We start from the raw sequence: 15,000 nt of genomic DNA, 5'->3' as shown, positions 1-15,000 counted from the left end.
GGGGGGGGGGGGGGGGGGGGGGGGGGGGGGGGGGGGGGGGAGGGGGGGGGGGGGGGGGGGGGGGGGGGGGGGGGGGGGGGGGGAGAGGTTTTTTTTTTTAAGCTGCTAAGAGAATATTAATTTTATTTCCAAGATTATCCAACCTGGATCCAAGACCCCTCACCCAACCCTAGTCTCTCTCTCTCTCTCTCTCTCTCTCTCCTCTCCCTCTCTCCCTCTCCCTCTCTCGCACTCTTTCTCCCTCCCTCTCCCTCCCTCCCCTAACAGGTCTTGACACTGGTCTGAGTTTTACACTGGGCCATCTGTTGCGGAGTGTGCTTGCTCAAGTGAGATCAGAAAATAAACTGCAATAAATCCCACTGGAGAGAACCCCCCTACCCCCCAAAAAAATCTACCCCCCTTTTCCACAGCCCCACACATTCAGCTACAACCGAGTAAACACTGTTAGAATAAGACTTTTCCAGCAAGTCACGCAACATTGACAAACATATTTAGAACTAGTTTCTTTCAACCTGCTAGCACGAAGAAAGCAATTTACACGAGAAACTTCTGCTGTGGTAATTAAGGGTAGAAAAGGGAAGAATCCCTCTCTAAAGAACACAATGGTGTTGGAAATTGAATTTTTGTATTCCTTTTATGCTTTACAATGGCAATCACAAACCCAAATTGTAAATGTGATTTTGCACTTGAAGTCTATTCCCCTTCGCTTTTCAATTTTCCCATAATGCCTTTTGAACTCCTGATAAATAAATAATTCCGTTTGATGTGCATTCACAAAAGTTTAATGGGGCAAGAAGGGAACTACAACAAACAACAAACTAAAACAAAAACAGAAGTTAGAAAAGGACTCTTCTTCGTCAATATGAACAGCCACAAAGACAAAACCTCATCTTTCCTCCGCTGTTTTCTCCCAAACCCTGGTGTTTTGCACCACGCGGGAACTCATAAAGAGAGGGAGGAAACCGTGGCTTTGAACATGTGACCCAGACCCCCGCCTCCTCCCAAAATCATGTGCTCAGGGGGCACTTTTGTAGGGTTGCCAAGGCAACAACGGATCTGTGTTTCTAACATTCCAGGTGAGGTCAGTCACATGAGTTTGGGGGGGGTGGGGCTGGGGGACGGAAGGGGGGGGTGAAGGCCGTCTGAAAGCCATTGAGGTTTCGGCCATAACAACGTACGTGGCCAGCACAGTACATGGAGCGACCCAGTCACGAACCCTTTGGGGATTTTTGGTCTGGCCCCCCTCTCCTCTCCTCCCCTTTATGCGTCTGCTACACAGATCCAGACGTTTGAGAAATCCCCCCTTCTCCGGCCACCCCCCACAAATGGAAGAGCATGAAGAGACATCGGGGGGGAGGGGGAAGAAAAAAAGAAAAAAAAAAGCCTTCTATGGGTACGGGGCAAAATTATAACAGAGTACGAGGGCCATAAGAGGAGAGCGCTGCCCCCCACCTCGACCCCCCCGCGTGACCATATCTCCCCCCCCCCGGGGGAACGGCAGGCATGCCTCGCACACGGGCCCTGGCATCCCTTCTATGGGCCTCGCTTCACCTCCCTCTCCCCTCTCCCCTCCCCCCCCCCCCACCCCCCACCCCCCCCCCTCTGCTCAGCGCCACGTTTCATGTCATGATGTCACCGCTCTTTATTTACCTCCTGCCGTTTCTCCGGCCGGGCCGTTGTGTAAACGGGGGGGGGGGGGGGGTCTTGTGACACAGCATTAATGACTGGCCTCAAACCCGCAACCCCCTCCCCGAAGTCCCCACAGACCCGCTAAATCTAAAATCTGCACATCATGGGCTGAGATGGAAGGTCAGCCTGTCGGCTAGCGGTTTGCGCGATGGGGGGGGGGGGGGGGGGGGTCAGCTTTGACCTCACAGGAGAATGACGTCCGGCACGCTAACCCCACTTCGCCCAATCGCGATAGAGTCTGGCCTTCAAAGGACAGTCTCGCAGAGAGTGGCGGCCCCGCCCCGCCCGCCCCCCAGACTCACAGCATGTCGGGACAGTTGTCCGGCTTGTCCAGCAGACCCCCCTCCATGACGAAGCGCAGCACCTGCTCGTTGGACATGCCCTGGTACGGCTGCTCCGCCAGCGTGGCGATCTCCCACAGCACCACCCCGAACGACCTGCAGGGGGAGGCAGAGAGAGAGAGAGAGAGACCGGAGTCAAACCAGCTACCCACCTACGCATCCTGCAAGGGGGTGGGAGGGGGGGAAGGGGGGGGGGGAGAGAGGCTGGGAGGGAGAGCCAAACCAGCGTCACCTCGAATGACCTGCAGGACCAGACACAGATAAAGAGTCAAACAAAGGGCAACCCAAACAATCCGCCGGCGGAGACAGAGCGAAAGGAGCGCCAAGCCAGCGACCTGCAGGGAAAGATTCAAAACGAGCGGCACCACAAACGACCAGCAAGGGGAGATGCACTCAAGCACACGCCCAGAAGCCCCTGGAAAACACTGCCTACGCGGTCGTCTGGGGCAACGACCAGGGATGGGCCACAGTTCGGGTTTTAATTGTTTTTTATTTTCATTTTTGTTATTGTGCAGCGTTCAGACGACACAAGGGATGCTTCGCATAAAAGCGTCTGCCAAATAAAAGTAATGTAACGTAATATAATTCTATCGCTCCTGCACTAGTTCTTCAGTCCACGATCACAGACAAAACACCCCTCCTCCCCCCCACCCCCCCCCCCCCCCCCCCCCCACAGTACACAATCGGTTATTTAGGGCCACCTAAATCCTAGAGCTGTCTCTGCAAGCACTACTCTCAATGACTGCTTGGGGACAGGAGAGAGAGACTTAAACAAGCACCGTTCCACATGGCCAGTAGGGGGAGACAGAGGGAATTAAACACCTCAAATGACCTGCAGAGAGAGACACAAAGAGAGAGCATGATCATGCACCACAAACAAAAAGCAGGACAGAACACTGCCGCCCCCCCCCCAGCCCAGCAACCCCCACACCGTGTGCCAATAAGAAGCAAATTACAACAGCCTTCCACTGACCTCCAAAATTTGGCAATCAGGGATTTCTGCCATAATTAGACAGTACAACGGCGCTTTATCGTCTCCGCAGTTTAGGAGAAATACCAGAGACCGAGGGAGGGAGGAAAAACAAGCAAAAAAAAAAGAAAAAAAGAAAAGACATTCCAGACAGAGTGACCTTGCACAGCACATGACACTGCCCAAATGTCTACACAAGCGTCTGGACCCTCGAACGCGAGGCACCTCCCCCTCGCAGCTTGACACAACCTTGCATTCTTGTCTTTGAAACATTACACTAAACAAAAGGAAAAATTTCGCAGGTTTGTGAAATCTCTTTCACGGCAAACTAATTGGCTGCAACGCGCTTTAGCCACCGCTACTCTATAGTTCAATGAGGTGACCTGAATTGACACCTCCAGATGTAGTAGGGCCACCTATAAAAATAATGATTTGTCAGAAGAAGCGACTTACCAAAGGTTTATTAGCAAGAACATGGCCACAGTCACATCAACCTGGTCAGACTCGTAGTACAGAAAGGTACTGACGAGAGAAGCAACATTAAACGTATCTGGGAATGGGGGAAAGGATGACGTTTTCTACCCTGGACAGCGAGAGTCAAACTGAGGGCCGATGTATTTAAACACGCTTACGAAGAAAAATATCATCTATTCAAATTCAAAGAACTTCTTCACAGTACTAAAGTGTCTGGTGGTCATTAATTCAAATTACTCCTTGTGTTCCAAAGGCCAGCTGGAAACTGCATCAAGGAGAAGAGAAAAGGTAAAATGCAGCCTGTTATTAGTATTATTTGTTTGTTCTCCAAAGGATAAATGTTGTCCTCTCTCTTTAATGTTGAGGCAATGGCCAACATCTTTAAAAAAAGGCAGTTACAAGACTGAACTGTACAACACCGACACAAACAACAGCGTTGGGAAAGGACAAAACCGCATGAAGTGTTTCCTTTTTTTTTCTTAAATTGGGGAGGGGGGGAACAAGAGGGTCCCAGTTCCGCCAGCCCGCTTAACGGGCTGCACCTGGAGTGGTCCTCCTCGCTTCGCTCCTTGTAATTTTGGCAGCTTCAAAGGAGCAGATACAGTGAGGGGACCTGGCTGGCGAGGCTCGACCCGTAATCTGAGCACATCTGGAGAGCGGGGTTTCGACACAAACGGAGAGACGGGCCCGGGGGGACGCTTCTGGTTGAGAAACGTGAGCCCCGGTTTGACGAGCTCTGCTCCCCTGCAGAGAGTTTCTCAAACCGCGGCGCTACATAGCGCTAGCGTACCAAGAGGCGGAGTTAAGGGCAGACTGTGCATCGGGGAGGGGGGGGGGGGGGGGGGGGGGCAAGAGGGACGGACATGCTGGCAGCAGCAGCTGTCACACTGTGTGTGTGTGTGTGTGTGTGTGTGTGTGTGTGCGTGTGCGTGTGTGTATGCATACATGTGTGCATGAGTGTGTACTGTATGTACCCGAGACTAGTATGTGTTCTGCTTGTACACGCGCATGCGTGATATGCAAGTGTGTGTGTGTGTGTATGAGTGTGTGTGTATGTGTGTGTGTGCACGCGCTCGTATTAAAAGCCTTATACCCCGTTTCTCCAGCACAGAGGATCTAATAATGGCTTCCAGAAACACATGCAGATAAGCAGGACCTCTTTGGTTCTTTTAGGGGGATTTTAAGTGACCTAGCAACAGATTTTCCTTTCCGCCGTCTGTTTAGTGGGGGTCCCGTTGTGGGAGGGCAGGAAGAGGGGGGCCAGAGACAGTTCTGGAGAAAACAACACCGTAGTGGGGCTGAGAACAGGGGCAGGGCTTGTTTTGGGGGGGGGGGGGGGGGGGGCTTGTTTTGGGGGTGGAGAGGGAGGGAAGGGAAGATAAAGGTTCTCGTACCAGACATCGGAGTTTGTGGTGAAGACGCCGTCTTTGAGAGATTCCGGAGACATCCAGCGCACCGGCAGCAAGCCCTTGCCTCCTTTCCGGTAGTAGTCCGTTTCGTAGATGTCCCGGGTCATCCCGAAATCTGCAGAGGAGAGAGGCGCACAGCGTGAGTCCTGTTTAGGTGAAAGGGGGGAAGCCGTCCTCTTGCCCTCATACTTCCGGGGGGGGGGTGTGATTTGCCGTTATCCTATTTCAATACATTTCAAAACGTTTGCCCATCTTCAGACAATGTAGACACCATCAAAGTTTCCACTGTAATATAAAGCACTGTACGGAAAGTATATATATATATCGGTGTTCGCTATACTGAATAATTATATTTCTACTGTGAATGCATTATATCCAACGATTATATTCTTTTATAAAAACACACACACACACAAATAAATAAATAAAATGCATACAACAGCTCTGCTATGAGCCCTCCTATTGGTTATACAGCAACATAGTTATTTTGGAGCCTGGCTTTCGGCGTGGGGTTCTTAAACAAACTGGCAGTGAAAGGAGCAAACAGAGTGCGAGAGGTTCGAGGAGCGCTCGCTCACCTCCGATCTTGACGGTGAAGTCCTCTGCCACCATGCAGTTCCTGGCGGCCAGATCTCTGTGGACGAACTTGTTGGCGTTCAGGTAGGCCATACCGTCCGCGATCTCTCCCGCCATCTGGATCATCTTCTTCAGGGGGGGCAGCGAATGGCAGGATGAATTCTGCAGGGGGGGGGGGGGGGTGTCAGCCCAGTTGTTAGCTTTTGTTTTGAGCTTTTTTAGCCTCTCCTCATTTTCTCACAGTTTGAAACAGCCAATCGCGGCTGTGGGCTTGCAGACGCAGCTGACGTGGCCGGATTGCAGGTGTCCCATTGGCTAGAGCATGTGGGATGAGGTAGGCAGCCACATTTGGGGTTTCAATTCAGAGAATTCAGGAAAACAATTTCAATTGAATTCACTATTTGAAAAATGCCCATAAAGTTCAAAGAGGACTTTCCTTCCTTTGTTTCATTATATAGCTTTGTTTTTTCTACGTTTATTTTAAAAGGATTTAGAAATAGTTTACCTGCTGAAGTCCAGAAAGTGTGTTAAAAGTTTACATGATTCACGTTGGAAAGAGATTTCCAGACTCATCAAAATCTGTCTGTTATGAGGACTGTCCGGTTTAACGGGGCATGCCATCTCATTGCTGTGTTTATCATTAAAGGTGTGCCATCATGTGGGGGTGCATCCGGCAGCAGGAGCCTGAAACCACGGCTTTACCTCTTGGGATCGCATGGACCGCAGATGGCTTTTGAGGTCACCACGGGTCATCAGCTCCATTATGACCAAGGTGGGCTGTCCCTGCGAAACCACGCCCAGCAGCCGGACCTGGACCAATCGGAGAGCAGGGAACAGCAGTTACATCACAAGCCCCACACGCTGCACTTAATGGAACAGCTTCAGTCCTGGAGAATGTACTTCTACAGAGTGGCGGTCAGCCCACACACTGGACCGGCTGACAGGCTCCTATACGCTCATCCGTGAAGCGTCCCCCAGTTTGGCCCCGCGAAAACCAGCTCAAAAGGGGGCACTGACGCGGGCCTGTGAAAACATGCCCGCTTCCGAATTATTTTAATCAATCTCAAAAATGAAGCGTGTCATTTTAAAAACACTCAAACATGGCTAAAACTCTCTCTCTCCTGAGGGAAAAATGTTCCACAAACTCTGAAGCTCAATAATAATCACTGATTTAAGACCCTCAGGTCCCAGGAACAGTGCTCTGTGTGGGCCTGGACCTGAGGACTACCTCACTCTTCTGGTCAGATGGGGTAAAAAAAAAAAACGAATGAAACACCTCCCTAAAAATGTATATATCAACTAAAATTGAAAGGGCTGAGGCATCGGTTGCTTAGGAGGCATAAACAATACACAGAAGGGGTGAGACACCTGTATTACAAATAAATTCTCTCTAGGGGTTTCGTCATACTTGTTCCTGGTTATGGTCATACACTTTGTTGTACGTTGCTCTGGATAAGAGCGTCTGCCAAATGCCTGTAATGTAATGTAATGTAAAATACATGTATCCAAGTACACATTTGGAAAACATGTTCCTTTAAGGAGTCCCCACCCCCGGTTGTCAAAACACACATTTATTCATTTATGAACTTATGTTTTATTAAAACTGAGCGAAAGTCACTTCGCTACTCCTGAGACACGAATCAGCAGCACAGCCCTGACGTTCAAACACTGCTGTCCAGAGCTCTCTGAACACTGCCAAGGTGTTCAGGGCGTCCGCTGCCTCCTGGGCACAAGCACGAGAACCGCCATGCCTCCCCTGGCACTGCCAGGGTCAACACCCCCCTGCTTTTTAAAACTGCAGTCTGTAAACAGGAGAGGCTTTCCACCAAAACAGGCCATTTATTAATGTCCATCTCTAAATCTGTTTGCAATGTGTAATGAACAGGGCTTGTGTGATTGGCCCCAAGCATCCGAGGGGCTGGACTGGGGGCGGGACTCTGGGGGCGGGACTTGTATTGGCCATTAGTATCCAGGGGTAGAGTTTGTGTCTCTGCCCCAAATATGCAGGGGACATGACTTTGGGAACAGGTATCCATGAGATGGAGCTTGCTTCTGTGCCTATTAAGGTTAAAACCTTGGTACTAGCCCATAGAGAAGTTCACAAGAGCTGGACCGTATCTCCAACCAGCCTCCAGATCCCACACCCCACTGCTCGGCCACCTCTGGGTGACCAGCTAGCCCCTCCCACTGTACTCGCTCCTCCCAGTTACCATGTCCGTCTGTGCTGGTCCTCCAATGGCGAACCGAGCTTCCCATAACGATCAGGACGGCAGAATCACTGATCGTCTTCAGTTGAAGGCCCACCTCTTCAGACTCTGTCTTGGCTCACCATAATCCCACACCCACCCCCTTGCACTCCCACCTGCTGTACTGATTCAGGTTGTGGTATTTTTTATAGCTTTAGGTTTTTCTTCCTAGGGCTTGATATAGATGTAATCTGATGTATTCAGGGTCTGTATGCTGGTTATTCGTTAGCATCTGTATTAGCGCTTCAGTGATAAGTGTTGTTAGCCAGGTGCGGCTATCGCTCGTATAAATCAGGTGAATGTCCAGAGCATCTAAATGAATGTAAATGTAAGGAGGCCCTAAGTTTCCAAGTGACACAGTTTACGAAGTGGAGGCGTGGCTCGCGTCAGGCCAATAGGAGGCAGGGGGCGGGGTGCTCCCTCACCACGTGGTGGCAGTTGAACTCCTTCATGACGGACGCCTCGTTGAGGAACTCGATGCGCTCGCGCATGCTGGCCGACTCGTTGACCGTCTTGATGGCCACGCGCGTCTCCGGCTCGTCCTTGACCACGCCCTTGGCGATGCCCTCGTACACCATGCCGAACGAGCCCTGGCCCAGCTCCCTGCACATGGTGATCTTCTCCCGAGCCACCTCCCACTCGTCCGGCACGTACACTGGAGAGAGAGGGGGGGGGGGCGAGGGAGCGAGCGGCTATATAATAAACAACAATAACGCTAATAACAAGAATTACGATAACAACAAAGGAATAACCACAATTTAACGGCGATGCTGAAATGCACACTGCTGATGCCGTCGCTGCCGCTAGCGGCCTAGCTACAGCGCCGCGGCGGGCTCTGCTGACACTCACTCTCCGCGGCGCTGAAGTACTCCGGGTTGACGGACGCGTACAGAACGCCGTTCCCCAGCCTGTCGCTGTTCCTGCGGAAACAAAGCAGGCCATTTAGCACGCGCTTTCAGCGCTCCACAAATGGAAATCATTTAGCAGCGTTACTCCCTCCCCTCCCCTCCCCGCTCGCTCCCCTCCCCTCCCCTCCCCTCCCCTCCGCTCCCCTCCCCTCCCCTCCCCTCCCCGCTCGCTCGCTAGCCTGGAGAAATTTCACCTCAGACAACCCTGGGGAGAAAAAAAAAAAGCATCCGCAATCTCGCAGGGCCGAAACAAAAATATGTGGGGAGGGGGGAAAAAAAACACACATAGTGGAAAATCATTTCCCTCCACACACACGCGCGTGCGTAAATACGTTAAATCGTCCAAGATAGTGCTGACGAGAGCTCGGATGGTGAAAACAACGCAGCTCAACCCTCGAATGCAGATTGTCTCATAAAAAATTATTAAATTGAATCAAATAAAAACTATGTGATGTGCGTTTTAGCTTGTTTTGAAGAGAGGGGCTCTGGCGTTGACCTGCTCCTCTTCTCTTCTTGTATGCGTTAGCTGCTCCTTGTTTTACATTTTGCTGACTGATTTTGCCCTGAAACTAACGTTCTATTATGGCTGAAGCACGTTGTAAGAACTGAGCCACCAAAAATAAAAAACGAATAAAATGAATATAATGTATTGAAGTGGCACTGATATGACTCAGCTGACGCTGTGTGACCCGGGTCAGCTCATGTCTGGTAAAAAGGGGGAGGGGCTCCGCTGACGCCGCGGTTTGACGGACAGGCGCTCACCTCTTCTTGTTCACCAGGACGAGCGCGGTGACCAGGCCGGCGGTGATGGCCAGCACCACGACGGGAACGAGGATCATCAGGTAGAGCATCTCGTTCTCTCCTGCGGGGGGGGGGGGGGGGGGGGGGAGAAACGGGTGAAGGCTGTGGCAGAGCCAGGAAGCGAGGCTGAGCGCGCTCAGTGCAGGCAGCCAGGAGCCAGGACATAACCAGCCCTGGCAGGGGCTATGCGGCTCTGTGCCAGGGGAACGCGAGACCCAATGACTGAACGACACAACGGCACAACCGGCCAATCAGCTTGGGAGGATGAGCACTTTGAAATGTTCTGCGTCGTTACGCGAATATAAAAGAGAGAAAGGCCCAGCGTCAGGTCAGTTAGTCTTTCTGGGCGATGAGATACTGATCAGGAAATGACCCAAGATTAGACCAAATTAGATCACATCCTATCTGCCCAATGCCTTCCGGTTTGCAGACTGGGGTGTCTGAAGGGAGAGGTGGAAGACTCCAGCGTATGTGGTCTAGCCCTGTAGATCAGTAGTTTACTCTAACGGCCAGGCAGCAGGTCTTCCTCATGCACACTGACTGGAACCCGAACACATGCGGATCAGGGCAATACTGGTCCTACTTTTGGCCTTACTTTTGGGCTGGGGTACGTAGAAGGCCATGGGCTCGGTCCAGGACCCGTTGCCGGCCAGCGAGGTGGCTCGAACCCGCGCCGTGTAGTTCCCAGGCGCCAGGATGCCCAGCTGGTATCCCTTGTGAGCACGGTAGTGTTGCCGGGAGACGCATTCATGTTTCTCCGGCTGGAAAAAAGAAAAAGGAAAAAAAACAAAAAGAAAACACGCACACACGCACGCGCACGCGCACACACACACACACACACACACACACACACACACACGCATTGTATCAGTCTGTAGCGTTCAACAATGAGAGGCCTGCCCTCTTGACCCCGCCCCCTCGTCCAAAACTCCACCCCCCTGGCCCTAACTCCTCCCCTGTGCAGGTCGAGGCCAGTGCTCACCTCGTTGGTGAGGCGGAACTTGATCTCGTACATCAGGATCAGGCCGTTGGGATTGACAGGTTCAGGCCACCTCAGGAAGACCACGCCCTTCCCCTGCTCGCCCCCCTCCCAGGTCACGGGACCCGGGATGTCATCCGCTTTGTCTGAGGAACGAGGGGAAGAAAGGAGGAGAGAAAAATAAAACTCAACAATGTAAAGTGACTTAGAGGCGCAGGAGGACCATATTGCAGAAAGCCATTTGCCCTCAGTCAGAAGAGCACTGAGTTCAGCACAGTGTGAGGCAAGGACACTCTCGTGCCGGAGAGCCACATTATCTGTTTGTGTTTGTGGTTTCCTTCCAATCAGCAGCCAATTTAGGCCTTGGGAAGAAGCTGTGCGGACTCGTTAACCAATCAATGGCTTAAATTAAACACAGCAGCGCAGGAGCACGCTGCAAACCAGCTCAAATGTGGCCCTTCAGGACTGGGGTACGAGATCCCTGGGCTAAGGGATCTCTCTGAAATGAGAGCAGGTTCTGGTTGTGCTTATAGTTCTAGCCTGCAGGTTGGGTATAACAGGGATTGTAGTTCTGGTTGCGGTTCTGACCTGCCCATTCGGTACAAAGTGGTTTCCTAATGTAGTTCTGTGCAGAAGTATAACAGCAGGTTCTGGTTGTGGTCCTGACCAATGGGGTTTTGTATGAGAGCAGGTTCTGGTTGTAGTTGTGATTCTGACTAGGAGGTTTGGGTTACAGCAGGTAGTGGCTGTAGTTCTAACCTCCGGGTTTTGGTACACAGCGGCTTGTGGTTGCGGTTCTAATCAGAATGTTTGGTACAGAGCGGCTTGTGGTTGCGGTTCTGATCAGAATGTTTGGTACACAGCGGCTTGTAGTTGCGGTTCTGATCAGCATGTTTGGCACAGAGACGGTTAGGGTTGCGGTTCTGACCTGCGGGTTTGGACCTGAGCGGGTTGCGGTTCTGACCTGCGGGTTTGGAACTGAGCGGGTTGCGGTTCTGACCTGCGGGTTTGGACCTGAGCGGGTTGCGGTTCTGACCTGCGGGTTTGGAACTGAGCGGGTTGCGGTTCTGACCTGCGGGTCTGGTCCTGGAGAAGACGAAGGCGGCGGCGCTGCAGTGCTTGACCTCGTGGTTGCAGGCGTGGATGTCGATGCGGTACACGGTGAAGGACTGCAGGTGCGAGATCTCCGTCCACTCCCGCCCGCTCACCATGACGTCGTAGAACGGGTACTCGCGCTCGGCCGGCTCCCCGCCGGTCGCGTTCCCCTCCGGCCCTGTGACGTTCCGGCCGCGCGCCAGGGTGGCGTTGGCGATCCCAAAGACGTCCCTGCGACGCCGGTCTGGGGGCCTGCGGGGGAGGGGCACAGGACGAAAGAGAGCTTAGAGCCTGATGTGCTACAGACAAAGGAGTCCTCCACACAGACAGGGGGCAACAGAGAGCCCCAGAGCCGGATACACCACAGAGGAAGGAGTCCTCCACACAGACAGGGAGCCACAGACAGCCCCAGAGCCGGATACACCAGAGGAAGGAGTCCTCCACACAGACAGGGGGCAATAGAGAGCCCCAGAGCCGGATACACCGCAGAGGAAGGAGACAGGGGGCAACAGAGAGCCCCAGAGCCGGATACACCACAGAGGAAGGAGTCCTCCACACAGACAGGGGGCAACAGACAGCCCCAGAGCCGGATACACCACAGAGGAAGGAGACAGGGGGCAACAGAGAGCCCCAGAGCCGGATACACCACAGAGGAAGGAGTCCTCCACACAGACAGGGGGCAACAGACAGCCCCAGAGCCGGATACACCAGAGGAAGGAGTCCTCCACACAGACAGGGGGCAACACAGAGCTCAGATTGGTGTGTCTGTGTGGTGAACACACACACACACACACACACACCAAAGAACACGAAAACATGGTCCCCTTTAACAGAAACGGAATGATTTTCTTTATCCTGATCTCTTAAAATAACCGGTTTCAAACAATAATACGCAGTGGCTGTCGGATACGGACAGGCCTTCAAAATGCCAAAAAGAAAAAAGCAATAATTAGTAAACACACAAAAGGACATACAAACATAAAAATTGCAGACTGTAGTTGAGAACAAGCTGTGCAGCCCATGGACTGGAATGTTTGCTGAGAACAGAATATGCAGAGTCATAAATTTTATCTCCAGAGTACCCAGTACTGCGTCGATTCTAGCGAACCCTTCGAGGGTCCCTACGTGAACCGGTGAGCTGGTACGCTGCTGGCACACTGACAACTCGCAAGAGAGAAACCATTTACGGAGGAACGGGACAGTTTGACACCAACAGGGAGCCGCGAGGTGTGACATAAAGGCTTGATAAATCCGGGACAAAGACGCGCTTTGTCCGCGCTGTGCATTCTGGATCGCAATTTTTGTTGCTCGTTTTGGGAGAAGAAAAAAAAAAAAAAAAAAAAAAGCTCGGGTCTGACCCGCAGAGGAACAAAGGCCGGGGTTAATGGCGGTAATTGGCGGTAATGCGGACATAATGGCGGATTTGTGGCGGGCTCGGGCCGGCGGCCCGGACGGGACGTTGCGCGTGCCGCGCTGGCCGATTAGGGGGCGTCCCGCAAGCGGATGTTGGAAACAGGAGCCCGGCACAGGAGCACAAACTCATCTCTCAGTGTCTGGGGACCATTATTAGCCCTGACACTGGGGAACGGAGAGAGAAACTGAGACAGAGAGAAACAACAAGAGAGAGGGGGGGAGGAGGGAGAGAGAGAGAGAGAAGGGGGTGGGGGTTATCTTTATTTTGTTTTGGCGGGTTATTGTCGTTACTAATATCATTGCCGTTACTAATATTATTGTGCATTTTATTGCCTTGTGTTATTGCAACACAAATCTTGTCATGCGAATAAAGCACACAATTTGATTGAGAGAGAAAGAGAAAAAAGCGAGATTGAGAGTAATGGAGATGGATGGAAAGACTGAGAGGCAGGGACAGATGGAGAGCTGGAAAGAGAGATGGCGACATGGGGAAGGATGGAGAAAGACCGACGGACAGACGGAAACAGATAGAGAGATGGAGAGATAGAGAGATGGAAAAAGAAATGAGACGGGGAGAACTTGCACAAAAAGACACAGCGAGACAGAGAAAATGGAAAGAGAAAAAGATAGACGGAAACAGACAGACAAGAGGCAAGAGGAGACAAAGTGTAGGCGAGAGAGAGCAGCTGAGATGGTTGGAGAGATAGAAATACAGATGCACCATAGAGGAAGGAGTCCTCCACATAGACAGGGGGCAACAAAGAGCTCAGAGACCAATACACCACAGAGGAAGGAGTCCTCCACACAGACAGGGGGCAACAGAGATCTCAGAGACCAATACACCACAGCGGAAGGAGTCCTCCACACAGACAGGGGGCAACAGAGATCTCAGAGCTCCTCAGTTCAGAGAAGGAAGGGAAGATGGTTGGAGAAGGCAGGAGGAAAAAGTTGGAAGTGAATTCGGTTAAGTTCAGGTCATCCGGGTAATCACAGCGAACCGAGGGCGTGGCATTCTACACGATTAATGAACGAGGGACGGATGGGGAAAGCGGGAAACGGAACAGAGCGTTCAGTCTCAGCAAACACCGGAATATTCCGTCCAAAGAGCGGAACTGATGGTCTGGACAAAATAATCCACGTGCAGCGACAAGGAGAGGGACCTCTCGCTCTTCAGCTCAGATGGCACGCGTCAGCTACAAATTTCAATATTTTTGTTGCTACAGTTTTTTTTTAAAAATATCAACCAAGCTACAGAAATCAATTTCTAGCCCCTAGAGAGGTGTTATTTCTGATTGATTATTAACGGAATGATCTCCCACACAAAAATTAATTTCCAAAGACCGCAAATGGTAAATGGTAAATGGACTGCATTTATATAGCGCTTTTATCCGAAGCGCTTTACAATTGATGCCTCTCATTCGCCAGAGCAGTTAGGGATTAGGTGTCTTGCTCAAGGACACTTCGACACGCCCAGGGCGGGGTTTGAACCGGCAACCCTCCGACTGCCAGACAATCGGTCTTACCTCCTGAGCTATGCCGCCCCATGGGTATTCCCGCTGTTAGTACGAATCGGTCAGCCTTTTGTACTACCTGTCAAAGTAAGCCCATATGGGGCGGGGGGGGGTTACCATATGTGAAGCGATGGGTGGGGGGGATTGGTTGCCTACAGAGGGAGTTGGTCCCCTCAGCACTTGGCTTTGCAGGAAGGCGGATATAATCAGGCAAATTAAAACGGGGGACACTGAGCGGGCATCGTGTGCGGCTAATTCTGACCAGCAAATTTGAGGCAGTCAAGGGCCTTGTGTGTTACTGAGCGGGGGCGGCCAGAGCAAGGCATGAGGGAGAGAGATAGGATTTAAAAAAAAATAAAATAAAAAAAACCCTCACAGGGGAGCACATCCACTGCATCCTGCAGAACACTAGAGAGAGAGAGAGAGAGAGAGAGAGAGAGAGAGAGAGAGAGAGAGAGAGAGAGAGAGAGAGAGAGAGAGAGAGAGAGAGAGAGAGAGAGAGAGAGAGAGAGAGAGAGAGAGAGAGAGAGAGAGAGTAGGAGAGAGAGAGAGAGTGGGAGAGAGAGAGAGAGAGAGAGAGAGAGTGGG

General features: G+C 51.8%; 1 protein-coding gene across 2 annotated transcripts in view; it reads right to left on the bottom strand.

Moving 5' to 3' along the window:
• LOC118227904 (insulin-like growth factor 1 receptor) overlaps positions 1-15,000 on the bottom strand; it is a 124,347-nt gene that overhangs the window by 2,346 nt on the left and 107,001 nt on the right. For both annotated transcript variants that reach the window (XM_035418954.1, XM_035418955.1), the window contains exons 11-20: positions 11,466-11,740; positions 10,397-10,539; positions 10,010-10,175; positions 9,376-9,475; positions 8,555-8,625; positions 8,131-8,360; positions 6,162-6,269; positions 5,462-5,621; positions 4,869-4,998; positions 1,992-2,126 (exon numbers count right to left, since the gene is read on the bottom strand). In XM_035418954.1, the coding sequence (XP_035274845.1) occupies positions 1,992-2,126; positions 4,869-4,998; positions 5,462-5,621; positions 6,162-6,269; positions 8,131-8,360; positions 8,555-8,625; positions 9,376-9,475; positions 10,010-10,175; positions 10,397-10,539; positions 11,466-11,740 (1,518 nt within the window). The remainder of the gene's footprint in view (positions 1-1,991; positions 2,127-4,868; positions 4,999-5,461; positions 5,622-6,161; positions 6,270-8,130; positions 8,361-8,554; positions 8,626-9,375; positions 9,476-10,009; positions 10,176-10,396; positions 10,540-11,465; positions 11,741-15,000) is intronic.

This window comes from Anguilla anguilla, chromosome 5 (assembly GCF_013347855.1).
Source record: "Anguilla anguilla isolate fAngAng1 chromosome 5, fAngAng1.pri, whole genome shotgun sequence".
Classification (NCBI taxonomy): Eukaryota; Metazoa; Chordata; class Actinopteri; order Anguilliformes; family Anguillidae; genus Anguilla; species Anguilla anguilla.
This window is presented reverse-complemented; position numbering and strand designations above follow the sequence as displayed.